We start from the raw sequence: 27,869 nt of genomic DNA on the forward strand, positions 1-27,869 counted from the left end.
GGGTTTCTCCGTGTTGGTCAGGCTGGTCTTGAACTCCCGACCTCAGGTGATCTGCCTGCCTGGGCCTCCCAAAGTGCTGGGATTACAGGCATGAGCCACCTCGCCCCGCCACACTTGTACCTTTTTTGTGTAGTGTTCTTAATCCAGTTAGAATATCTTCCTCCCTCACTTCATATTCCTTCTTTGTTTTTTCACTTTGTTTTACACTTACCACTTCTTGAAAAGCTCTGTATCTTACTTTTTAAATTGTGTTGTTTCCTGGTCTAGAATATAAGTTCTATGGGAGCAGGAATTTTTGACTGACTTGTATACTCCTGTCTTGTCAGTGCCTAAAAAAGTGCCTGGCACATAGTTTATGCTCAATAAATATTTAATAAATATGCGAATGAAATGGGAAAGTATTTCGATGTAGAAAACATTATCAGTTTTTTATACCAAGGTATAACATAGCCATCTTGAAAGTGGATCTTTTTATGTTCTCACTCTTACAGATGGCTTGACTGTTTAAATATAGTGAAGATCAGTTTCTCTTTGGTGTCTGTAATTTATTTATTTATTTGTTTTGTTTTCTCAAGCCTAGGGAGCTGGTTTGAGCAATCTCAGGGTAAAAGAAAATGATTAGTTCTCAGAACGTCAACATTGTATGTATTATCTTGGAAGATTGGTTAAGATCAAATTGAAAAATTACCGGAAAAAAATTAAGATGGCAGTTATGTATAGATTTTCATTTCTTTTTCCGGTGTGGTTTTAATAAGAAGTGGTACAGGCTTTTAGGACTGGTACGATCTTTTCTATGTTGATTTGTAGAACCCTTTTGTAAATACTTGCGGTATTATGGTGCGTGTTTTTAGATATTAACCATAAGAACTTAATTCTGGTTGTTAATTAATTAGACTCTTAAAATATATACTTAACAGCTGAAGAGGGTCTTCCTAACTCTTCATTAGATCTTCCTAATCTCCTTGGGATATAGCATTAATTTTGAGTGTACTGAGAATGAAATACCATTAAATTGCATTTTCTTACTTTGCAAAAAACCCTCACAGATTGCTAACTCATTACTTCAGAAAATAAATGAAATTTTGAATTTCTTGATAAGTTGACTTTAAGCCTTTTCCCCCTTATTGTAGGTCCATATACTTTTGTTCAGCAACATCTTATGATTGGCACAGATCCTCGAACAATTCTTAAAGATTTATTGCCGGAAACAATTCCTCCACCTGAGTTGGATGATATGACACTGTGGCAGATTGTTATTAATATCCTTTCAGAACCACCAAAAAGGAAAAAAAGAAAAGATATTAATACAATTGAAGATGCTGTGAAATTACTGCAAGAGTGCAAAAAAATTATAGTTCTAACTGGAGCTGGGGTATGTAAGGCTAGTACATGGGGGAGGTCGTATATGTATTTTATTTTGCCTTTTCCAAGTAGGAAACATTTTTCTGGTTTAGAAGGATTTATCCTTACATGATAATGGATGTTTGGGAACTGCCAAAAACTGAGTGCAGCAGCAGTTGCTAAATTAGTTCAGATTCTTAAAACCTCTCCAGCCTTAAAAATATTTGCTTCTGCTTATTTATAGCACAGTGGGTAAATGAAGTTAAGGCAAGATTTTTACCTACATTATATCACAGCTCTTAAAGGAGATGCAGGGAATTGAAACTCTGCTTTTGTTAAGGGATGTCAGTCTGATGGAGAAATTGGATATTTGTTAGATCTTTATGAGAAACTGGAAACCTAATTGGTATTCACAAGTGAAAAGCTTAATGTTGGGAAGAGTAACAGATTCCTACCTTCCCTCCATTTTAATTAAGATGATGTGATTGTGGCAACTTGACATTTTCTATTTTATCTACCTTAGGGTTGCCGCTAAGTAGTTACCTAAGGCTATTGCATAGTGTGTGTTTTATACAGAGTATGTTACATGTTAGCAACCAGAGCAACTGCTGTAGTAAAATTTTGTCTTGTTTCCTGCCATTTCGAGTTGTGAAACGGTGTTACATAATCCTAGATGATCATCAGGAGTATATTTTGCTCACAGATAATGACGTAGACAAGTTTGTTTAACTTTTTTTTTTTTTTTTTTTTTGAGACAGAGTCTTGCTCTTTCACCCAGGCTGGAGTGCAGTGGCGCGATCTCGGCTCACTGCAAGCTCCGCCTCCCGGGTTCACGCCATTCTCCTGCCTCAGCCTCTCCGAGTAGCTGGGACTACAGGCGCCCGCCACCACGCCCGGCTAATTTTTTGTATTTTTAGTAGAGACAGGGTTTCACCGTGGTCTCGATCTCCTGACCTCGTGATCCACCCGCCTCGGCCTCCCAAAGTGCTGGGATTACAAGCGTGAGCCACCGCGCCCGGCCAAGTTTGTTTAACTTAAATTAACCTTGACTCCAGGTCAAATTGGAGTCAACTCTGGTAAGATGATGAAACAATAACTTCTGAAATCTCTATTTGAAATGTCAGGATTTTTTTTGTACGATTTGTGCATAAGTCTCAAATGAAAAATTGAAATATTGTACACCTTTTTCTTTTTTTTTTGGATACAGGGTCTTGCTGTGTTGCCCTGGCTGGAATGCAGTGGTGCCATCATGGCTCACTGCAGCCTCAACCTCTCCTGGCCTGTACAGTGTTGAGAGAGACAGAGTCTTGCTCTGTTGCCCAGGCTGGAGTGCAGTGGCATGATCTTGGCTCACTGCAACCTCTGCCTCCCGGGTTCAAGCAATTCTCTTGCCTCAGCCTCCTGAGTAGCTGGGATTACAGGCGCATGCCACCACACCTGGCTAATTTTTGTATTTTTAGTAGATACGGGGTTTCATCATATTGGCCAGGCTGGTCTCAAACTCCTGACCTCGTGATCCGCCTGCCTTGGCCTCCCAAAGTGCCAGGATCACAGGCATGATCCACCACGCCTGGCTATACATTTTTTTTTTTTAATGAAAATAGAGAATTGTAGTAGTATTGAGGTAATAGAATCCTAACTAAAGGAGCAATTTCTTTGGAGTTACTTCTCTGTAATAGAAATTCTTGGCTGGTGGAGTGGCTCATGCATGTAATTCCGCACTTTGGGAGGCTAAAGTGGGAGGATCACTTGAGCCCTGGGGTTTGAGATCACCCTGAGCAACATAGACCCTGACTCTACAAAAAATTAGCCTGGTGTGTGCTCGTGCGTACTTGTAGTCCCAGCTACTAAGGAGGCTGAGGTGGGAGGATTGCTTGAGCTTGGAAAGGTTAAGGCCACAATGAGCCATGATGGCACCACTGCACTCCAGCCTGGGCATCAGAGTGAAACTGTCTAAAAAGAAAAAAAAACAAAAAGCCGGGCGCCGTGGCTCACGCCTGTAATCCCAGCACTTTGGGAGGCTGAGGCCCGTGGATCATGAGGTCAGGAGATCGAGACCACCTTGGCTAACACGGTGACACCCCGTCTCTAGTAAAAATACAAAAAATTAGCCGGGCGCGGTGGCAGGCACCTGTAGTCCCAGCTACTTGGGAGGCTGAGGCAGGAGAATGGTGTGAACCCGGGAGACGGAGCTTACAGTGAGCCGAGATCGCGCCACTGCACTCCAGACCGGGTGACAGTGTGAGACTCCGTCTCAAAAAAAAAAAAAAGAGAAAAGAAAAGAAAAAATTCTTCCCTACTTTCTACGTAATTTGTTGAAATGGTTTATTTTCTTCTCAGATTGCATTTGCTTTAATTTGTTGGCTAAACGCTTAAAAGACTTTAAATTGGCCTGACTTAAAAATTCCTTATCTGTGTTAAAGATGGAATGTGAGGTATATTTAATTTTACTCAGTTATTTGGGAGTTTTATTTCTGAAATAAGAGTAGGGTTGTATTTTTATTTCTTAAAAGAAGTTTCAGACTAAAATTTTCTTTCTCAACTCTTACCTAATTATATGGTAAGAGAGCTAGCTAGTTCCTATAAAGGTAGAAGATTTAATTTTACAAATTATGCCATGCACATTTTAGGTGTCTGTTTCATGTGGAATACCTGACTTCAGGTCAAGGGATGGTATTTATGCTCGCCTTGCTGTAGACTTCCCAGATCTTCCAGATCCTCAAGCGATGTTTGATATTGAATATTTCAGAAAAGATCCAAGACCATTCTTCAAGTTTGCAAAGGTACTATGAACTCTTCTGGTTGTTTCTTTGGCCTTCTCTCATGAAAAAGTATTTTGTTCACATATAGCCACTTTAAGGTTATCATTCATTGTTTAGTAAAGTAAATGCTGCTACTGTGGCGGAGTAAGATCACTCATTATGGCTAGAATTCCCTTATTCCTAGAGAAGGACTATCATCTACTTCATTTTAGGAGTGAGCTTATTTTCAAAGAGACAGTTTCATATTTTTAAAATTTGCACTTCAGCGATGGTCGTTATTCTGCCTGGGCTTTTTTAAGAGGTTTGTACACCATATAAAAGTAACATAACTTGTGATTTTTAATATTTTATTAGAGATTGTAAAGGTTATAACATCCCTTTGGTGTTTTGTAGTCAAGTTTTAACATAAGGATGTGCGTGAAAAATCATTTGTAATTAGAGAATGGGAAGATTCTTGGGTTGCATTTTTGTCAGCAAATTGCAGAGGAGCCTTACTCTGCTCTAGAGTTGCACCATCCAGTTCAGAAGCCACTAGCTACATGTGGCTGTTGAGTGCTCGAAATGTATTGATATGTGCAATAAGTGTAGAAGACGTATTAGATTTTAGAGATCCAATATGGAAAATACAAAGTATTTAATTAGTTTTATTTATCAAATATTAAATATTGGTTTTTATATGGAAAAAATACTTTTTAAAATTAATTTAGAATTCTTACTTTTGAAATACTTTTGATATTGGGTTAAATAAAATGTATTTTGGGCTGTGCATGTTGCCTCATGCCTGTAATCTCAGCACTTTGGGAGGCCAAGGTAGGAGGATCAGTTGAGCCCAGGAGTTTGAGACCAGCCTGAGCAACATAATGAGACCCCATCTCTACAAAATAAATAATAAAATTTGCTGAGCATGGCGGTGTGCACCTGTAGACTCAGCCACTCAGGAGTCTGAGGTGGGAAGATCCCTTGAGCTCAGGAGCTCAAGACTGAGTGAACCATGATCTGCCATTGCACTCCACCCTGGGCAACAGAGCAAGAGTGTTTCAAAAATATGTGTATGTTTCTTGAAGTTTTTACTTATTTTTTGGTTTCTTTTTTTTTTTTTTTTTTTGAGACGGGGTCTCGCTCTTTCGCCCAGCCCGGAGTGCAGTGGCGCAATCTCGGCTCACTGCAAGCTCCGCCTCCCGGGTTCACGCCATTCTCCTGCCTCAGCCCCCCGAGTTTTTTTGTTTTTTTTTTTTTTTGAGACGGAGTCTTCCTCTGTCGCCCAGGCTGGAGTGCAATGGCATGATCTTGGCTCATCACAACCTCTGCCTCCCAGGTTCAAGTGATTCTCCTGCCTCAGCCTCCTGAGTAGCTGGGATTATAGGCGCCCGCCACCATGCCCAGCTAATTTCTGTATTTTTAGTAGAGACAGGGTTTCACCAGGTTGGCCAGGCTGGTGTTGAACTCCTGACTTCAGGTGATCCACCCTCCTCGGCCTCCCAAAGCGCTGGGATTATAGGCGTGAGCTACCGCGCCGGGCCAGTTTTCACCTTAATGTAGTTACTAAACAATTTAAAGTTATATGTATGTCTCATATTATGTACCTATTGTACAGCTCTGCTTTAGCATAGAACGTTTAATAATGCATTACACCATTCTCAAGAGACTGAGTCATTAGGAAACTGTTTTCTTTCCTGTATTTTAGTCTTTTGGAAAGAAATTACAAAATATGTTATTGTTAAACTTGGAGGTATATATATTTGAAAGAGTCATTTTATTTTATTTTACTTTAAATGCCAGGATACATGTTCAGAATGCGCAGGTTTGTTACATAGGTATACATGTGCCATGGTGGTTTGCTGCATCTATCAACCTGTCATCTAGGTTGTAAGCCCGCGCATTCATTAGGTATTTGTCCTAATGCTCTTCCACCCCTTGCCGCCCACCTTCTGACAGGCCTCGGTGTGTGGTGTTCCCCACCCTGTGTGTCCATGTGTTCTCATTGTTCAACTCTCACTTATGAGTGAGGACATGCGGTGTTTGGTTTTCTGTTCTTGTGTTAGTTTGCTGAGGATGATGGCTTCCAGCGAAAAAGTCTTGTGTTAGTGGCTTTTTCCCCACCTAATCGTTAGAAGTTGTGAATAGGGACTTCTTTAATGAATCCAGAAGTTAATGAACCTAGCTTTTTTTTTTTTTTTTTTTTTTTTGGGAGACGGAGCCTCGCTCTGTTTCCCAGGCTGGAGTGCAGTGGTGTGATCTCTCTGCTCACCATACAACCATACAACCTCTACCTCCGGAGTTCAAGAGATTCTCCTGCCTCAGCCTTCCGAGTTGTTGGGACTACAGGCGTGTGCCGCCACGCCTGGCCAATTTTTGTATTTTTGGTAGAGACGGGGGATTCACTATGTTGGCCAGGTTGGTCTTGAACTCCTGACCTTGTGATCCGCCCATCTCAGCCTCCCAAAGTGCTGGGATTATAGGCGCGAGGCACCGCACCCAGCCGATGAACCTAAATTTTAACTAAATGGTGGCTTCATCTACTTTCAGACCATGTGGTGTATTTACATGACTACAGGAGAAGCTTTGCTAATTCAGAATAAATTGTGTTACTTAAATTGGCGACTGTCTTTAAAAGAAAAGTGGTTTTTTGGATGCAGTGGCTCATGCCTATAATGCCAGTGCTTTGGTAAGCTGAGATAGGAAGGTCTCTTGAACTCAGGAGTTTGAGACCAGCCTGGGCAACACAGTGAGACCCTACCACTACACCCCTCCACCCCATGTAATTTTTGTTTTATCCAGGTTGTGGTATATTAAATGGGTATTAGTGTAAAGTGGGAAAATTATATTAGTTCTTGAATATGATTACTAAACTGAAAAGTTTTCAGGCTATCAGAATTTTTAACTTAAAACTTATATAATTTGAACTTTTTACTTCATATATCCATAATAATGATGGTCACCTATATCTAGCTTTTAGAGCAGACAACTGGTTCATACCTGGATTGAATAAATAATGTAGTTATTTTTTGTTAATTATGGATTAGTGAAGATTTACTGTTTTAACCTACTCCTGCTAGTGGCACTACCGCATGGTTTTGAAGACCAATGAAGTATGACTTAAAGGTTTCTTGAATTGGAGCCAGGACACTGGCATTTATAAAATCTCCACATAGCGCAGACATTGAGACTATCAGAAGACCAGCAAGTAACTAGTAGAAGTTACTTTGATCTTAAATCTAACTACAAAAACTTGACTCACTAGTTACGGAGAATACATTTTTTATTGTTAAACTGAAAAAAAATTCAGTCACTTATAAGGTGTAACCTCTTCTAATCTTGTTTATATAAATTTATTTATTATTATTATTTTTTGAGATGGAGTCTTGCTCTGTTGCCAGGCTGTAGTGCATTGGCGCGATCCCGGCTCATTGCATCCTCCACCTCCCAGGTTCAAGCAATTCTCTTGCCTCAGCCTCCCAAGTAGCTGGGAATACAGGCACATGCCACCACGATCAGTACTTTTAGTAGAGACGGAGTTTCACCATGTTGGCAAGGACGTGTCTTGTCGTGACCTCATGATCCGCCCGTTTCAGCCTCCCAAAGTGTTGGGATTACAGGCGTGAGCCACCATGTCCAGCTGATAAATTTTTTATTAATTTTGCACACAAAAAAATAAACATTTTCTAAAAATGCATACAAACAAAAAGATGCGTATCAAACATATTAGGAAGGTTACACATGGGAAGTTGGGGAATAGAAATGGGGGGTGGGAGTTAAAATAAATGAGAGAGGGACTTTATATGGATCCGTGATAATAACTCAATCCTCTATTTGACAAAGAAGAGGGAGAAGGAAGAGGAAGAAAAAGAAAGTGGGATAAAGGATCAGAAAGGGAGGAAAATAGAAAAAATTAGAGTATGACTCCAGGGTAGACCTGTTTTGTTGTCACTGAGTTGGTTGGTTGGTTTGTCTGTTGTATTTTTCATGTTTCGCCAAGTTGGCCAGACTGTTCTCGAACTCCTAGCCCGAAGTGATCAACCCGCCTCGCCCCCCAGAGTGCCGGGACCACAGGCGTGAGCCACCACGTCCAGCCCCCACATTGCTTCTGGCCTCCGTGGTAGACCTCCCAGACGGAGCGGCTGGGCAGAGGCGCTCCTCACTTCTTCCCAGACACGGGGCGGCCGGGCTGAGGCGCTCCTCACTTCCCAGACGGGGCGGCTGGGCTGAGGCGCTCCTCACTTCCCAGACGATGGGTGGCCGGGCAGAGGCGCTCCTCACTTCCCAGACGGGGCGGCCGGGCAGAGGCGCTCCTCACTTCCCAGACGATGGGTGGCCGGGCAGAGGCACTCCTCACTTCCCAGACGGGGCGGCCGGGCAGAGGCACTCCTCACTTCCCAGACGGTGGGTGGCCGGGCAGAGGCGCTCCTCACTTCTTCCCGGATGGGGCGGCCGGGCAGAGGTGCTCCTCACTTCTTACCGGACGGGGCGCCCGGGCAGAGGCGCTCCTCACTTCCTCCCGGACGGGGCGGCTGGGCAGAGGCGCTCCTCACCTCCTCCCGGACGGGGCGGCCGGGCAGAGGCCGGCCTCCTCACTTCCCCAGAAGGGGGGCCGGGCAGAGGCGCTCCTCACTCCAGAGGGGCGGCGGGCAGAGGCGCTCCTCACTTCCCAGACGGGGCGGCCGGGCAGAGGCACTCCCCACTTCCCAGACGGTGGGTGGCCGGGCAGAGGCGCTCCTCACTTCCCAGACGGGGTGACCGGGCAGAGGCGCTCCTCACTTCCCAGACGATGGGTGGCCGGGCAGAGGCGCTCCTCACTTCCCAGACGATGGGTGGCCGGGCAGAGGCTCTCCTCATTTCCCAGATGGGGCGGCCGGGCAGAGGCGCTCCTCACTTCTTCCCGACGGGGCGGCCGGGCAGAGGCGCTCCTCACTTCTTCCCGGACGGGGCGGCCGGGCAGAGGCGCTCCTCACTTCTTCCCGGACGGGGCGGCCGGGCAGAGGCGCTCCTCACTTCTTCCCGGACGGGGCGGCCAGGCAGAGGCGCTCCTCACTTCTTCCCGGACGGGGCGGCCGGGCAGAGGCGCTTCTCACCTCCCAGACGGGGCGCCGGGCAGAGGCGCTCCTCACTTCCCAGACGATGGGTGGCCGGGCAGAGGCGCTCCTCACTTCCCAGACGATGGGTGGCCGGGCAGAGGCACTCCTCACTTCCCAGACGATGGGTGGCCGGGCAGAGGCGCTCCTCACTTCCCAGACGGGGCGGCCGGGCAGAGGCACTCCTCACTTCCCAGACGGTGGGTGGCCGGGCAGAGGCGCTCCTCACTTCTTCCCGGACGGGGCGGCCGGGCAGAGGCGCTCCTCACTTCTTCCCGGACAGGGCGCCCGGGCAGAGGCGCTCCTCACTTCCTCCCGGACGGGGCGGCCGGGCGGAGGCGCTCCTCACCTCCCAGACGGGGCAGCCGGGCAGAGGCGCTCCTCACTTCCCAGACGATGGGTGGCCGGGCAGAGGCGCTCCTCAATTCCCAGACAATGGGTGGCCGGCAGAGGCGCTCCTCACTTCCCAGACGGGGCGGCCGGGCAGAGGCGCTCCTCACTTCCCAGACGATGGGTGGCCGGGCAGAGGCACTCCTCACTTCTTCCCAGACGGGGCGGCCGGGCAGAGGAGCTCCTCACTTCTTCCCAGACGGGGCGGCCGGGCTGAGGCGCTCCTCACTTCCCAGACGATGGGCGGCCGGGCAGAGGCGCTCCTCACTTCCCAGACGGGGCGGCCGGGTAGAAGCGCTCCTCACTTCTTCCCAGACGGGGCGGCGGGGCAGAGGCGCTTCTCACTTCCCAAATGATGGGTGCCCGGGCAGAGGCGCTCCTCAGTTCCCAGACGGGGCGGCTGGGCAGAGGCACTCCTCACTTCTTCCCAGACGGGGTGGCCGGGCAGAGGCGCTCCTCACTTCCCAGACGGGGCTGCCGGACAGAGGCTCCCCTCACTTCCCAGACGGGGCGGCCGGGCAGAGGCGCTCCTCACTTCCCAGACGATGGGTGGCCGGGCAGAGGCGCTCCTCACTTCTTCCCAGACAATGGGTGGCCGGGCAGAGGTGCTCCTCACTTCTTCCCAGACGATGGGTGGCCGGGCAGAGGCGCTCCCCACCTCCCAGACTGGGCGGCGGCCGGGCAGGGGCTGCAATCCCAGCACCCTGGGAGGCCAAGGCAGGCGGCTGGGAGGCGGAGGCTGCAGCGAGCCAAGACCACGCCACCGCACTCCAGCCCGGGCAACACTGAGCACCAAGTGAGCGAGACTCTGTCTGCAGTCCCAGCACCTCGGGAGGCCGAGGCGGGCGGAGCACTCGGGGTCAGGAGCTGGAGACCAGCCTGGCCAACATGGCGAAACCGTGCCTCCAGCCAAAGGAGAAAAAGCAGGCAGCCGTGATGGCGGGCGCAGGCAATCCCAGGCAGCCCGCAGGGCGGGGCAGGAGAATCACCGGAGCCGGAGGCAGGGAGTCTGCAGCGAGCCGACTAGATTCCAGCCTGGGCCACAGAGGGAAGAAAAGAAAAGAAAGGAAAGGGAAAGGGAAAGGGAAGGAAGAAGGAAGGAAGCTGAATTTCTAAATATTACAAGAATAGAATACTCACAGAATAACCTAAGCTTTTCTGTGAGTCAGTGTACTAGGCAGAAAGTTCACTAAAATGGTTTATGATTTTTGCTACTTATGAGAAAACATTAAAAATGAAGCCATGAAAAGAGGAAATATTGGTGAAATTTAGATACTTCAGAAGGAAAGAGAAATTTCTTTTTTTTTTTTTGGAAAGAATTTCTATACCATCTATATCATTGATTGTATGTGATTATTGAGAATGAACTTAAGTTTTGTTTTGTTTTTGTTTTTGTTTTTGGAGACAGAGTTTTGCTCTTGTCACCCAGGCTGGAGTGCAGTGATGAGATCTTGGCTCACTGCAACCTTCACCTCCCAAGTTCAAGCAATTCTCCTGCCTCAGCCTACTGAGTAGCTGGGATTACAGGTGCCCACCACCACACCCAGCTAATTTTTGTAATTTTAGTAGAGACGGGGTTTCGCCATGTTGGTCAGGCTGGTCTCGAACTCCTGACCTCAGGTGATCCGCCCGCCTAGGCCAAACTGCTGGGATTACAGGCGTGAGCCTCCCATGCCTAGCCCTCAAATTTCATTTAGACTGGAAATTTCAAGTAATGGAGAGGTGTGTTAAGGAAGTTATTGCTCTGTTAGAGCAGTTTCTTAAATTTGGCACTATTGACATTTTGGGCTGGATTTTTCTTTTTTTTTTTTTTTCTGAGACAGTTTCACTCTTAAGCCATCACAGCTCATTGCAGCCTTGAACTCCTGGGCTCCTGCCTGAGCCTCCTGAGTAGCTGAGACCATAGGCACATACCACATACCTAGCTAAATGTGTTTTTGACTTTTTTTTTTTCTTTGTAGAGTCAAGTTCTCACTACGTTGTCCAGGCTGGTCTTGAAATCCTGGGTTCCAGCGATCCTCCTGCTTAGCCTTACAGAGTGTCGGGATTATAGGCATAGGCCACTGCACCCGGCCTTGGGCTGATATTTATTTGCTATGGGGAACTTTCCTGTGTGTTGTAGGATGTTTGGCAATGTCCCCGTCCGGCCAGGTGCAGCGGCTCACACCTGTAATCCCAGCACTTTGGGAGGCTGAGGTGGGCGGATCACTTAAGGCTGGGAGTTCCGAAGAGACCAGCCAACATGGTGAAACCCTGTCTACTAAAAATACAAAAATTAGCCGGGTGTGGTGGCACACGCTGAGGCAGGAGAATCACTTGAACTCAGGAGGCTGAGTTTGCCGTGAGCTGAGATTGCGCCACTGTACTCCAGCCTGGGTGACAGAGCAAGAATGTGTCTCAAAAAAAAAAAAAAATCTCTGGCCTCCACCTACGAAATGCCATTTGTATCCCCACCCCAAGTTCTGACAATAAAAAATGTCTTCAAAATGCTCTTTGCAAAATTGCTCATTGAGGCTAACTGAGGTGGCTCATGACTTTAATCCCAGCCCTTTGGAAGGCCGAGGCTGGCAGATCACGTAAGCCCAGGTGACCAGCCTGGCCAACTTGGCAAAACCCTGTCTCTACTAAGAATACAAAAAATAGCCACACGTGGTGGTGCACACCCGTAATTCCAGCTACTCGGGAGGCTGAGGCAGGAGAATCACTTGAACCTGGGAGGCGGAGGTTGCAGTGAGCCGAGATCACACCACTCTACTCCAGCCTGACAGAGTGAGACTCCATCTCAAAAAAAAAAAAAATTACTCAGCACCAGTGTGTTACAGTGTGCTTAGCTGCGGTACCACTTTGGATTCTTTCACACAAGAGCAGTTAAGGCCAGTTTTAAAGCTATGGGGCCATTTCTGAACTGTATTTTTTTTTTATTTTGGAGATGAAGTTTCACGCTTGTTGCTCAGGCTGGAGTGCAATGGTGTGATCTCGGCTCACTTGCAACCTCCGCCTCCCAGGTTCAAGCAATCTCCTGCCTCAGCCTCTTGAGTAGCCTTGATTACGGGATCTTGGCTCACTGCAAACTCTGCTTTCCGGGTTCAAACAGTTCTGCCTCAGCCTCCTGAGTAGCTGAGATTACAGGTGCCTGCCACCACGCCTGGCTAATTTTGTATTTTTAGTAGAGACGGGGTTTCACCATATTGGCCAGGCTGGTCTCAAACTCCTGACCTTGTGATTCGTGCACCTCTGCCTCCCAAAGTGCTGGTATTACAGGCATGAGCCAACGTGCCTAGCCAATTTTTTGAATTTTTGGTAGAGATGGGGTTTCATCATGTTGGCCAGGCTGGTCTCGAACTCCTGACCTCAGGTGACCCACCCACCTTGGCCTCCTAAAGTTCTGGGATTACAGGCGTAAGCCACCTTGCCCGACCTGCACTGTGTTCTTATCTTCATAATGACTTAAATTGATAATAAGTTGTGGTCATTGTTCTCAGAAACCTAAAATAATTCACTGATGTTAATAAAAATGAGTGGTTGCGTTTAGAGTCAAGGCAAAACTGAATTAGGATGTATAAAATAACTTTTTTTAAAAAATAGGACTGTTCAGCTGGGCGTGGTAGCTCACGCCTGTAATCCCAGCACTTTGGGAGGCCACAGCGGCTGGTCAAAAGTTTGAGACCAGCCTGACCAACATGGTGAAACCCCGTCTCTACTAAAAATACAAAAATTAGGTGGGTGTGGTGGCACATGCTGTAATCCCAGCTACTCAGGAGGCTGAGGCAGGAGAATCACTTGAACCCAGGAGGCGGAGGTTGCAGTGAGCTGAGATCGCGCCACTGCACTCCAGCCTGGGCGAGAGAGTGAGACTCTGTCTCAAAAAAAAAGGGGACTATGTTCGAAGAGTGTAGTTTCTGTCCCATACTGAATTCACTGTTCTTTCCCTAGTGATTAAAATACAAGAAAAGGTAGAAGGAGAAACATGAACTGAATTTTGTGAACTTAATTCCAAGAATGTATTTTTACATTTATTCAAAAAGTTTACTTTATTGATAATGTGCAAACATACCAGATTATGTATTAATAGTTAAAAAGTTGAGTTCTAAAACAAGCTCATTAAAAAGCAACGTCAGTAAAAAGAAAATAGATGGTAGCCACAGTGCCATTCATCTGAAAATAATGTTTTAATACTCACGTGTATATGGATTATATATCTATACGTTTATAGTATTGTAGCTGGATTTATGTTACATTTTTAGCACAAAATTTGGCTTTTGCTGGGCCCAGTGGCTTGCAGTTGTAGTTCCAGCAACTCAGGAGGATAAGGTGGGAGGATTGCTTGAACCAAAGAGTTTGAGGCTGCAATGAGCTGTGACCTCACCTCTGCACACCAGCCTGAGTGACAGAGCAAGACCCATCCCTGAAAAGAAAAAACTTGGCTGTTTTACTTTGCTTTCAATTTGTAGTATATTCTACTTAATATAATAAACTTACTTTCTATGAGGTACTTGAATACTTTTTAATGGTTATTTGTGAAGTGGTGAACTATAATTCTGTATTTGTACATTTGGATGTACAAATAGTATTGCTACAGTTGTCCTTTTTTGGTATGTCTCCAGTGTTCTTAGGATAAATTCCTGAAAGTGAATCTCAGTTTTGAATTTCAGAGAAACATGTCAAAATTCTTCTTTAAGCCTTTAAGTCTCCTGATATGTTCTGCTGTATTGCAGCTTGGAAAGGCTGAAATAAAATCTTCTATTAGGGCTGGATGCAGTGGCTCACGCCTGTAATCCCAGCACTTTGGGATTTAGCTGATTTGGCTGATTTATCATGCCACTGCCACTTGTACCCACCCAAAATTCACAAAAACCCCAGAATACATTCTTAGCATTAAAAAAAATTATATAAGTGTATATAATTATATATATTTGAGATAGGGTCTATCTCTGATACCCAGACGAGTGCAGTATCTTTCAAAAATCATATATCTATATATAGTTTGCCACTTCCTTCGGTCTTTCCTGCCCCTAATGTCTGTTCTCAGTGGTTACCACGGTGAAACTCTTGGGTGTCATTCAGGGGGAAAAAGAAATTTGTGTTGGGTTGAGGGAGGGATGTCAGCATGTTTTTAATACTTGATAAATGATTACCTACAGAATCAAAAACACCTTGTTTTCTATCTTTTTTCACCATATAATATTCTTGAGAATAATTTTGTAACAATCAAATAGATATTTGAATTTAGAAATGCTATTTATATTCATCTGAAATATAACGTTTTAAAAATATACTTATCAGTTTGACTCTTTAACAGATATACCTTATTTTTCAAAGAAGGCTGTGTAGCATTCTATTTTAAAGTTGTTTCACAGTATATGAGTCTCCTATTGATAGGTATCTACGTTTTTGTCTTTTTGATCTAGGGTTGTTTTTAAGGCAGTTTAAAAACTATATTAAGTAAAAGAGGCCAGGTGCGGTGGCTCACACCTGTAAACCCAGCACTTTGGGAGGCCGAGGCGGGCGGATCACTTGAGGTAGGAGTTCGAGACCAGCCTGGCAAACATGGTGAAACCCTTCTCTACTAAAAATACAAAAAATTAGCCGGCCGTGGTGGCAAGCGCCTGTAGTCCCAGCTGTTTGGAAGGCTGAGGGAGGAGAATCGCTTGAACTCGGGAGGCGGAAGTTGCAGTGAGCCAATAATATGCCGCTGCACTCCAGCCTGGGCAACAGAGCGAGACTCCATCTCAAAAATAAATACAATTTTAAATAAAATTATAAAAATAAAGCTGCACCCAGCTTTATTTTTTATTTATTTATATATTTATTTTTGAGACAGAGTGTCACTCTGTCGCTCAGGTTGGAGTGCAGTGGCGCCATCTTGGCTCACTGCAACCTCTGCCTCCCGGGTTCAAGTGATTCCCCCGCCCCAGCCTCCCAAGTAGCTGAGATTACAGGCATGCGCCACCACGCCCAGCTAATTTGTATTTTTAGTAGAGATGGGGGTTTCACCATGTTTGCCAGGCTGGTCTCAAACTCCTAACCTCAGGTGATCCGCCCGCCTTGGCCTCCCAAAGTGCTGGGATTATAGGCGTGAGCCACCGCGCCTGGCTCAGCATCTTATTTTTTGAGACAGGGTCTCCCTCTGTTATCCAAGCTGGAGTGTAGTAGTGTGATCTTACAGCTCACTGCAGCCTCCAGCGCTTGGGCTCAAATGATTTTCCTGCCTCAGCCTCCCAAGTAGCTAGTACTACAGGTGCGCACCACCATGCCCGGCTGTTTCTTTCTTTGTTTTTTTGTATGGACGGTCTTGCTATGTTTCCCAGGCTGGTCTCAAACTCCTGAGCTCGAGTGATTCTCCTGCCTCAGCTACTGAAAGTGCTGGGATTGTAGGCGTTAACCACCAGGTTAGGCCTGTTCTGTTTTTATTAGTGTGGATGACTGCTGGTTACTACTGGCCATTTGTATATCCTTGAATTATCTCTTTGTTTTTATCCATTTTTCCCCATTTGGGTGCTTTTTCACAGTGACTTCTGGGAATATTATGTTCTTCTTCTTTTGATTTACCTTAAAAATTTTATTTTTATGGATACATAATAGTTGTACGTGTACATCATATATTCTTGAAGAGTTAGGCTTATTGGGATTCCAGCCTTTAGTAATCCCATGAAGGTGAGCAAACTGAAATGTACTTACTAGTCTTAGTCATTTGGTTCATAATATGTAGTAGAAATGGTGCTTATCCTAAAAGAAAAATAGAAAACTTGAGGGTGAGGGATCAGAAATTGAAGATAGTAAATACTGCATAGAGGGTTAAATGCTAGGATTTTCAGGTTTTCTTTTTGAGATAGTCTTTCTCTGACACCCAAGCTGGACTGCAGCCTCTGTTCCCTGGCCTCAAGCGATCCTCCCACCTCAGCCTCCTGAGTAGCTGTGACCACAGGTGTGCACCACCATGCCCGGCTATTTTTTTTGTATTTATGGTAGAGATGGGGTCTCACCATGTTGCCTAGTCCAGTGCTGGATTTTCATATCAAAACAGGGCTCTCCTACTTAACTTGCTCTTGTGACCAAAATGGCAAGTTAGGTTTGTTTTGTTATTGCTTTCATCTGCATCGGGGTATATGTTTACAGCTGGATCAGCAAACTTTCTGTAGTAAGGTAGGGCCTGGTAGTAAATATGTAGTCTGCTTTGCGGACTGCATAGGGTCTCTGTCATATGTTCTTTGTTTCTTTACAGCCTTAAACAAATTAAAAAACCCAGTCCTCAGCCTTGTCTGTAGCATAATAAAGAGGAAATTAAAAGTGCTTATGTTATATGTGGTACATACTAAAATTTATTAAGTGGTGACTGGCAGTTTAACTAATTGACATTCTCTTGTGTTAGGTTAATACAGGGGTTGGCATACTATGGCCTCAGTCCAAATGTGGCCCACTCCATGTTTTTGTATCGCCTGTGAGCTAAGCATTAAACATTAATTTATTACTTAAATCAACAAATAAAGTTTATGTGGTGTACAACATGATGTTTTGATGTGTGTATGTTATGGAATGGCTAACTCAAGCTAATATTCATTACTTCACATTTTTTTGGTGGTGAGAACATTTAAATGTACTCTTAATAATTTTCAGGTATACAATATTTTTTTTTGTTTTTGTTTTGAGACAAAGTCTCGCTCTTGTCCCCAGGCTGGAGTGCAATGGCACTATCTTGGCTCACTGCAACCTCCGCCTCCCAGGTACAAGCGATTCTCCTGCCTCAGCCTCCCAAGTAGCTGGGATTACAGGCGCCTGCCTCCACGCCCGGCTAATTATTGTATTTTTAGTAAAGACAGGGTTTCACCATGTTGGCCAGGCTGGTCTCGAACTCCTGACCTCAGGTGATCCGCCTGCCTCAGCCTCCCAAAGTGCTTGGATTACAGGCATGAGCCACCACACCTGGCTACAATATGTTCTTAATTATAGTCAGCAGTAGATCTCCTGAACTTATTCTTCCCAATCCCACCTCCACCCCCTGCTAATAATTAATTTTAAATGGCTGGGGAAAAAATTGAAAGAACTGTTTCATGACACTTGAACATTATATAAAATTGTCATGTCAGTGTTCATAAATACAAACTTTTATTAGAACATAGCCATACTTACATTGAAATACAGTTGAATTTGTCATATGACCAATTTATTAGTATTGATTAAGATGTTGAGCAGTTTATTCAAGTGTGCTTTTGTGGAATGAAAGACAGGAGGGATTATGAGGACTCTCCTTAGCAGGATTGATGTATTTCACTTTTTTTGACAGGAAGGAAAGTTTAGGTTCTATTCTCAGCAGCTCTACTTAACTGCCTCCATCTGAACTATATATAGGGAGGGTGGATATCAGCAAAGAGTAACATCAGTAAATTTTGATGAATTCTCTAAAAATTCTTATTTTTAAAGAGGGAATTTTGGCTGGGCACAGTGGCTCACACCTGTAATCCCAGTGCTTTGGGAGGCCAAGGCGGGTGGATCACCTGAGGTCAGGAGTTTGAGACCAGCCTGGCCAACATGGCAAAACCCTGTCTCTACTAAAAATAAAATTAGCTGAATGTGGTGGCACGCACCTGTAGTCCCAGCTCCTTGGGAGGCTGAGGTGGGAGAATTGCCTGAACCTAGGAGGCAGAGGTTGCGGTGAGCTGAGATCGTGCCACTGTACTCCATCCTGGGTGACAGAGTGAGACAGTCTCAAAAAAAAAAAGGTGGGTGTGAATTTCGTTATGTTGTGTGGGCTGGAGTGTAGTGCCCATCCATTGGCACGATCATAGAGTACTACAGCTCCCTAACTCCTAGACTCAAGTGATTCTCCCTCCTCTGTCTCCCCAGTAGCAGGAACTACAGGCCTGCGCCACCATGCCCAGCTTTCTTAGTTTTGAGGGACTGCATTTATACCTGTGCCTTTTACTGTGGTCTTTTATTCATATTGCTAGAAATTTGGAGAAGAAAGAAAGGCATAATCTCTGGAAAAAAGCCATCATTTCTGCAGATAGTTCTTTTTTTTTTTTTTTGAGATGGAATCTTGCTCTGTTGCCCAGGCTGGAGTGCAGTGGTGCGATCTAGGCTCACTGCAAGCTCCACCTCCTGGGTTCACACCATTCTCCTGCCTTAGCCTCCCGAGTAGCGGAACTACAGGCGCCCGCCACCATGCCCACCTAATTTTTTTTTGTATTTTTTAGTAGAGACGGGGTTTCACCATCTTAACCAGGATGGTCTCGATCTTCAGACCTTGTGATCCACCCACCTCGGCCTCCCAAAGTGCTGGGATTACAGGCGTGAGCCACCGCACCCGGCCACTTTCTGCGGATAGTTCTAAGCTTTAGTTTTGACCATGTTGGTTGCTTATGGCCAATTCCTGGATTATTTGCATGTTTCCAGACACAGCTATGTGAAAGCAGGGTTTGTTTTAATAGTGTTTTGAGCCTTTGATTCCAGTTCTGCTTCCACTCTTGGTCTATAATGATCCCTATGGCAGCAACAGAATGGCCCAGCCCTCATGATTGGTTCCTTAAAAAGGCTTTAGGATATTCAAACTGGGTGGCCTGTCTTGCTTGGAATAGGACTAAGCATGTCACACTTCCACCGTGGAAGAGTTAATCCATTTTCTATCTGTAAGTTGTATCTCCAGTCATTTGGTTTTCAACAAGTGGTCCTATCTTAGGAGGAGTGGTATATTAGAACAGTCCTTCCAGAGTAATCTTTTTCATTATTTCAGATTCCTTTTAGTTTTTTTTTTGTTTTTTTGTTTTGTTTTTTTAAAAGGCTCTCACTCTGTCACCCAGGCTGGAGAGCAGTGATACGGTCATAGCTCACTGGAACCTCTACCTCCCTGGGCCCAGGTGATCCTCCCTTCTGAGGAGTGATCCTCAGCCTTCTGAGTTTCTGGGACTACAGGCATGAACCATGAGGCCCAGCTAATTTTCGTGATTTTTGTGTTTTTTGTAGAGTCAGGGTTTCTCCATGTTGCCCAGGCTGGTCTTGAACTCCTGGTCTCAAGTAACCTGCCCGCCTCGGCCTTCCGAAGTGCTGGGATTAGAGGTGTGAGCCACCACACCTGCACTACTACTATTAGTTTGAACACTATATTTAAATCTAATAATTCAGACATGGTCCATTTCATACTTGACAGAAAGTATGAGTCAAACACTCAAATCATTCAGATTCTCACGTATGTAAAACGTACGCTTGGCCAGGTGCAGTGGCTCACGCCTGTAATCCTAGCACTTTGGGAGGCCAAAGCGGGCGGATCACTTGAGGTCAGGAGTTCAAGACCAGCCTGACCAACATGGAGAAACCCTGTCTCTACTAAAAATACAAAATTAGCTGGGGTGGGCCGGGAGCGGTGGCTCACGCTTGTGATCCCAGCACTTTGGGAGGCCGAGGCAGGCGGATCACAAGGTCAGGAGATCGAGACTACGGTGAAACCCCATCTCTACTAAATATACAAAAAAAAAAATTAGCCGGCCGTGGTGGCAGGCGCCTGTAGTCCCAGCTACTCGGAGAGGCTGAGGCAGGAGAATGGCGTGAACCCAGGAGGCGGAGCTTACAGTGAGCTGAGATCGCGCCACTGCACTCCAGCCTGGGCGACTGAGCGAGACTCCGTCTCAAAAAAAAAAAAAAAAAAAAAATTCGCTGGGGTGGTGGCGCATGCCTGTAATCCCAGCTATTCAGGAGGCTGAGGCAGGAGAATCACTTGAACCCAGGAGGCGGAGGTTGCGGTGAGCTGAGATTGCGCCATTGCACTCCAGCCTGGGCAAAAAGAGCGAAACTCTGTCTCAAAAGAAAAAAAAAAGCAGGCTTATAAAATAAAACAAAAATGTCCTTTATGATTTGTCTTAAAGGTAGTTAAATTAATTTTAAGGGCTAACTTTGAACTGTTGTAAGTAGGACATGGAGGGAAACAAGTGTAAGAGCTAAATCTAGTGTCCCATACATCTTTGTGTTTCTTACTCTACCCTTTGGAAAGGGTGGGGGTGGACATGGATAAGGCACACACAGTTAATTTAGGGATGGTGGAGTCTTGGTACTTGCTCTTTTTCCCTGACCATGCTTTGGAGTTATTTTATTTTTTAAATTCTGCGTTTAGCATGCTATTATCACTTGCTTACTACTATAGGTCCTATTTTATCTGTTGCCTAGCATATTCTCATAGTGCCTAAAATACTCTAAAAGCTATTTCCAGAAGGATCTTTAATGAGACATACAATGCTTAATCTCTCAAATGTAAATGTACTAGAACAAAGCATTCTGGGGAAGAAAACAGTGGTTGATTTAACACAACTCGCTTTTCCAAAACAGTGGCTTTTGATTTTCTGTAAACATTGACTTTATTAAGCTTTTCCCTTGCTACTATATGCACTATTTCTTAAATTGCAAAGAGTTATTCATAAAATTTGTGATAAATATTTGAATGTAAGGCGACGTTTTTGGATTCTTTATACTAGATTTTTAGCAGCATGTGGACATGTATGTGATAGCTGTTACGGAATTCACTTAAGTTTTACTTAGAAGCCTGGGTAGTAGAACCAAGAAGTTTCAGTGGGAATTTTTTTTTAATTTGAAAGATTAAATAGGTAAAAAGTCATCTTTAATCTCTATTAAACTTTTTTGTATAATGTCAGAAGTGAGAGTTCCCCACATCTGCTTACAGCCTGTTTGTATCCTTCCTGACTTGATTGATGAAATGGACATCTCTATATACATGTGCATATACTTTCAATTTTTGCTTAGTAACAAAAACAAAAGTTATACATACTGGTGCTTTTTTCACGTATTTCATGAACCATTTTCCAGGGCAGTTCATCTAGATCTCCCTCATTATTTTTAATGGCTACATATTCCACTATTATGGATGTACCATATTTATACAGCCGGTTCCCTATTGATGGACATACGGTTGTGGCTAGTTTTTTGCTAGCATTATGATAGATTAGAGCCTGTAATGAATGGTAAGGAAGTAAGTAGATGATAGCACTACTACTTTAAAGGAAAAAGTAGAGAATAAACTTCCTTTGCCATAGTCACTTACTAAATGAAATTTAATAAAAACACTGTCAAAAGTTGGGAGGACCAAAATTGATACTTTTTCTCTGATCTTTTTGCCATGTGTATATCTGAATTCTTTGTTTTTAAAGAAGAAACAGCATTGAAGCATTATTTGGGGGGAAAAACACACACACAAAATCCAGCAACTCAGCATTCATGAGCAACTCTATACTATACCAGTATGTGCCTGTGCAGTGGAAGGAAAACAATTTTGGTAAGGATTAAAACTTTAGCTTTAAACTTCCAGCAGGTTGATATTCTAATGAACGATAAATCAAAAAAATTTTTAAATATTCTTGTATTGGCAGTACTTTTTTTTTAATCACCCTACCTTGATATCTGTAATTTTAGTTTAAACTTTCCCATTTTTCTTTAAAGAAAAAAATCTGAATTTGCAGCCAACAAAAATTAGATATCCTAAGGTTGTATTACTTCTGACTTTTATTAAAATATCAACATTTCTTAGAGATGTTTATGGGCCAACTTTGTCTTTTTCTTCAAGGGGCCAAGTTCACTAATTGCTGAGTTTTATACATATGACAGCAACAGTCCTTTTGTAGGTGTGTGTTGCATCCATCTAGATACTTTAAAATGCTCATCTATTTCATTTTTAAAATTTTATGTGGGGGATTATCGGTAGTTTTTTGTTAAACATATGACATCTGTAGTTTATTTCACTAATGTAAATTTTTTCTACCTTTTGCTTGATACAGGAAATATATCCTGGACAATTCCAACCATCTCTCTGTCACAAATTCATAGCTTTGTCAGATAAGGAAGGAAAACTACTTCGCAACTATACCCAGAACATAGACACGCTGGAACAGGTTGCGGGAATCCAAAGGATAATTCAGTGTCATGGTTAGTAAACTTCAGAGTGGTTTTCTGTAATTTATTTTAGTTTTATAGGAAGATTTTTCCTATAAAGCCGACTGCCATCAAGAAGAGATAAAGCATTATTTAATCATGTTATCTCATTAATTATAGATAACCTCAGAAAAGTAGAAAACAAAAATAATAAAAACAGAAGTATTGGCCTTGGCAATTATATAAAACCTCAGATATTAATTTGCTTTTGATTTCAAAAGATGCTGCAGTTGCATGCATTCAGTTATTTTAAATAATCTTTTCTGGCTGAGTGCAGTGGCTCATGCCTGTAATCCTAGCACTTTGGGAAGCTGAGGCGGGCAGATCCCATGAGGCCAGGAGTTTCGAGACCAGCCTGGCCAACGTGGTGAAACCCCGGCTCTACTAAAAATACAAAAATTAGCCGGGCATGGTGGTGCGCCTGTAATCCCTGCTACTCAGTAGGCTGAGGCACGAGAATCACTTGAACCTGGGAGTTGGAGGTTGCAGTGAGCCAAGATTGCACCATTGCACTCCAGCCTGGGAGACAGAGTGAGACTCTTAAAAAAAAAACAAAAAAAACAAAAAAAAACACAAAATTCTGAATACAAGAGTAGTATTAGCTGTTAATGAAGAAATGTGACATCTTTAGTTTATGAAACTAAAAGAACTGGATAGTTGAGATGTACAGGATTCAGAGATTCAGAAATGTTTAATGTAAAACAAGTATCAACAGGCCATTAGTATCTAAAGTGTTTCTAAGAACTGCTGAGCTAAGGTAATAGAATTGGAACTGTCCAACTCTGCAGGATTTTAGCCCTGGAGGAGTGAGCTGTTATAGTTTTGTTGAAAAGAGTAACTTTAGAAGGCATCATTATATTAGTGTTTCAGAGATTGAGAATCATATTCATTCTATGTATAAATAAATACATAAATTCGTCATCCCCTAGATTCTCCTGTGGTGTATCACAAAATCTGCAGTGTGTTCTGAGGTTTAAAATCAAAGTTAAAAACAAAAACAAAAATCCTTAAACCCTCTTAACATTTGTGATGTCAAACTTTATAACGTTTGTGGTGTGTTCAAGAAACAAAGACTTCTTTAATAAAGCATATATATGTTGGTTGTTTTTAGGTTCCTTTGCAACAGCATCTTGCCTGATTTGTAAATACAAAGTTGACTGTGAAGCTGTACGAGGAGATATTTTTAATCAGGTAATTTGTTGCCCATATTTTAGGAATTGTTCATGTCTCTGAAGTATTTCTTCTTTTGCCTCAAAATCCTTTTTTACCCCTTAAAAGTGTATATGGTACAGAAAGATTCAGGAAGAAAATAGTTAGCAATTGGGAATTTTGGTAAAATACACAAGAACCTTTCAATACCTTATATAGAAAACAGCCCTATAAAGTCTCTTAAAATTCTGAAATTGGCTTCTTAGTATCTAAGCCGAACATAAAATGTCAGATCATAAGCAAGTTGTTGTTGTAGTAGTTTTTCTCCTTCCTCTCCCTTTTTGTGCCTGTCAGATTTGGACCTTAAATTAGTTGTGGTAATCTTTTAAAATTATTTCATACATGTTCATTGCCAAAAAATATAGGAAAATGTGGCAGAAAATAAAAATTATCCAGAAATATGTCCTATGTGCTTAGCAGTATATAGAGTTAATCATGTCATTATGAAAGAGGAAGAATAGTATATTAAAATCGAATCATTGGTCGGGTGCAGTGACTCATGCTTGTAATCCCAGCACTTTGGGAGGCTGAGGTGGGTCGATCATTTGAGGTCAGAAGTTCGAGACCAGCCTGGCCAACATGGCAAAACCCCGTCTCTCCTAAAAATACAAAAATTAGCCTGGCATGGTGGCATATGCCTTTAATCTCAGCTGCTTGGGAGGCTGAGGCAGGAGAATCATTTGAACTCGGGAGGTGGAGGTTGTAGTGAGCTGAGATCATGCCACTGTACTCCAGGCTGGGCAACAGAACAAGACTTCATCTCAAATAAAATGGAATCATTTTATTTGACAAATGTCTGTTTTTTTTTTAAAGGATCAATTCCCATTTAGTGTATATATACACATTGTGTTTTTCCTCTTAATACATGATGGACTCTTCAATGTCAAGTGTTTTTCTGCATAGATATTATAACAAGAGCACAGTATTTCACTGTTTCGTAGTATGTTAATAAACTACCCATCATTGACAGTTGATGTTTAGATTGTTATCCAGTTGCTGTTTATCCATAGCTTTTCTGTTATTTTTTTTTAATAATTCTGAAATGTATTCTTAGAGGTATGGAAATGTTGACTGTTTCTAAGTTGGGCTTACTCTTTGCTTCTCTACCTCAACCACAATCTGAAAATATGTAGGTAGTTCCTCGATGTCCTAGGTGCCCAGCTGATGAGCCGCTTGCTATCATGAAACCAGAGATTGTGTTTTTTGGTGAAAATTTACCAGAACAGTTTCATAGAGCCATGAAGTATGACAAAGATGAAGTTGACCTTCTCATTGTTATTGGGTCTTCCCTCAAAGTAAGACCAGTAGCTCTAATTCCAAGTAAGTTGGTGATGGTTTTTGGAGAACCTTTCTATATATAATGTCATGGGTTGTGGGTCTGTATAATAGACCCTAGTAATCTTAACTCTGCTTCTGTTTGAAAGAGTGGTGAAGAGCTAATTTTAGAAATTGTTTGTTTATTTGTTGAGATGGAGTTTCCCTCTTGTTGCCCAGGCTGGAGTGCAGTGGCGTATCTCGGCTCACTGCAACCTCCGCCCCCCGGGTTCAAGCGATTCTTCTGCCTCAGCCTTCTGAGTTGCTGGGATTACAGGCGTCCACCAACATGCCTGGCTAGTTTTTGTATTTTTAGTATAGACCGAGTTTCACCATGTTGGCCAGGCTGGTCTCGAACTCCTCAGCTCAGGTGATCTGCCTGTCTCTGCCTCCTAAAGTGCTGGGATTACAGGCGTGAGCCCCTGTGCCTGGTCAGAAATTGTTTATTTTTAGTAGAGATGAGGTCTTGTTGTGTTGCCCAGGCTGGATTCGAACTCCTGGGCTCAAGTGATCTTCCTGCCTTAGCCCTCTGAGTAGCTAGGATTACAGGCACGAGCCTCCACATCTGGCTAAACTGTTTTTTAGGTGGCATTGTTGTTCATTGAGACTGGTGAATCTGACATTTTGATGGGGGGGTGCGGAGGGTTGTCAAAACACAAGTAATGTTGGTGGCTCATGCCTGTAATCTCAGCACTTTGGGAGGCCAAGGTGGGTGGATCGCTTGAGGGCAGCAGTTTGAGACCAGCCTGGCCAACATGGTGAAACCCTGTCTCTACTAAAAATAGAAAAATTAGCTGGGCGTGGTGGTGTGCGTGTGTAGTCCCAGCTACTTGGGAGGCTGGGGCATGAGAATCGCTTGAACTCAGGAGGCAGAGGTTGCAATGAGCCAAGATTGTGCCACTGCACTCCAGCCTGGGTGACAGAGTGGGACTCTGTCTCAAAAAATCAGAAACAAAAAAACCCAGAAGTAATGCTAAACTCTACTTCTAATTTATGTGAAAAATTAAGACAAAGGTAAAGAGTTCAACTTAGACTTTTTGGTGGAATGTGTTTTTATGTTGCAAGGGTTAGCATCAATTAATTTATGAAATGGTCCTTTATCCTTATATTTTTTGATTACAGTTGTTGATCTTTCAAATTTAATTTCACATTTAATAAATTTAAATGTATAGTTTGGTAGAAGGTAGAAGTGTAACATACCATGTAAGATGGAATTTGGGGGCTCAAAATGATTGGTTCATTCTTGTCGTAATAACAGCCATGCCATAACGGTGATATGTTGATATAGTTTACCCAAAAGGGTGTGTATATAAAAGTGTTCACATAAAATTTAAATCTCTATTACTCTCAGGAAAATTTCTTTGTCATATATATTCTCATACTGTCTGTTTCCTCCTCTAGTTTGGAATCAGAGGAGGAGAGAGAGAGATTTCAGTTGCATCAGATGTGTCCTTTCATAAGTGAGGGAAAGAGGAGAGGAAACAATATTAAATCCCTAGCCAGAGAATTGAATTAGACCCCACATCAGCAGTCAAGGCAGCTAAACAGTTGGAAGAAACATGGAGTCAAGCTCTTCAATTTTGTGTCTATCCCATATCTCGTGGCTTTAGCAGTTAACTCAGTCTTACCTAATTAGCTATGAAATTCTGTTAAAGTAGAATACAAGACAATTTGCAATTAAATGAAACATGAAAATTTAGTATACAAGTCCCTTTGTTCTTGAGTTGCTCTTCTTAAAGCAAAATCAAAGGCACTCTGCTTAAATTTATTTTTTAGAGATGGGTGTCTTGCTGTAGCTCAGGCTAGAGTGCAGTGGTGCAGTTTCAGCTCACTGCAGCCTTCAACTCCTGGGGACAAGCAGTCCTTCCACTTCAGCTTCCTGAGTAGTTAGGACCACAGGTGCACACCATGCTTGGCTAATTTTTAAATTTTTTTTTCGTAGAAACGAGATTCACTTTGTTGCCCAGGCTGGTCACAAACTCCTGGCTGGCCTCAAGTGATCCTTCCTCCTCTGCCTCTCAAAGCATTAGGATTACAGGCATGAGCTACCACGCCCGGTCCTTAAAAACTTTTCTTTCAAAAGCTTTCTGTGGGGATAGTATGTTGTGTTGCAAAGATAATTAAAGAAACAGGTTTATAATAGTGTAGAATATATGACTTTTTTCCTCCCCTCCCTCCCTCCCTCCCGTTTGTCCTTCCTTTCCTCCATTCATCCTTCCTTCCGTTAGTCCTTCCTTCTGTCCTTCCTTCCTTCCTTCGTCCATCCTTCTATCTGTCCTTCCTTCCGTTCGTCTGTCCATCCTTCCTTCCTCCCACCCTCCCTCCCTCCTATCCTCCCTCCCAGGGTGGATTGTAGTGCCCAGGCTGGAGTGCAGTGGCATGATCTCGGCTCACTGCAGTCTCTGCCTCCCGTGTTCAAGCAGTTCTTCTCCCAAGTAGTTGGGATTAGAGGCATGCGCTACCATACACCCAGCTAATTTTGTATTTTTAGTAGAGATGGGGTTTCACCATGTTGGTCAGGTTGAACTCCTGACCTCAGGTGATCCGCCTGCCTCGGCCTCCCAAAGTGCTGGGATTACAGGCGTGAGCCACCGCACCCGGCTCACCTTCTTTATATCAGGAGCTACTTAAGTAGAACATTTATGTGCCAAGAACTCTTCTATGCACTTGACTTATTTAATCCTCACCACAGTCTTGTGGAAAAGTACTGTTATTATCCCCATTCTGCAGACAAGGAAATTTGAGGTTCAGAGTGGGAAAGTCTGGGAAGATTGCTCAGGGGTAACCAGGTGATAGGAGCAGAGCCTGAGCGTTTTATAAAAGACACCTAACTGCCCATCTGCTTGCTTGATGAAATGTA

The 27,869-nt window shown here is 43.6% G+C and overlaps 1 protein-coding gene across 3 annotated transcripts in view; it reads left to right on the plus strand.

The window, feature by feature from the left end:
• The window catches only part of SIRT1 (sirtuin 1), a 37,051-nt gene that overhangs the window by 3,102 nt on the left and 6,080 nt on the right, over positions 1-27,869 (plus strand). For 2 of the 3 annotated variants that reach the window (XM_030798519.1, XM_030798520.1), the window contains exons 3-7: positions 1,131-1,372; positions 3,972-4,124; positions 22,333-22,480; positions 23,598-23,677; positions 24,829-25,015. In XM_030798519.1, coding sequence (XP_030654379.1) covers positions 1,131-1,372; positions 3,972-4,124; positions 22,333-22,480; positions 23,598-23,677; positions 24,829-25,015 — 810 coding nt within the window. Of the gene's footprint in view, positions 1-1,130; positions 1,373-3,855; positions 4,125-21,708; positions 21,834-22,332; positions 22,481-23,597; positions 23,678-24,828; positions 25,016-27,869 lie in introns of those variants that run through there. The other variant, XM_030798521.1, reaches the window with a different exon arrangement.

The sequence above is a fragment of the Nomascus leucogenys genome, chromosome 18 (assembly GCF_006542625.1).
Source record: "Nomascus leucogenys isolate Asia chromosome 18, Asia_NLE_v1, whole genome shotgun sequence".
NCBI lineage: Eukaryota > Metazoa > Chordata > Mammalia > Primates > Hylobatidae > Nomascus > Nomascus leucogenys.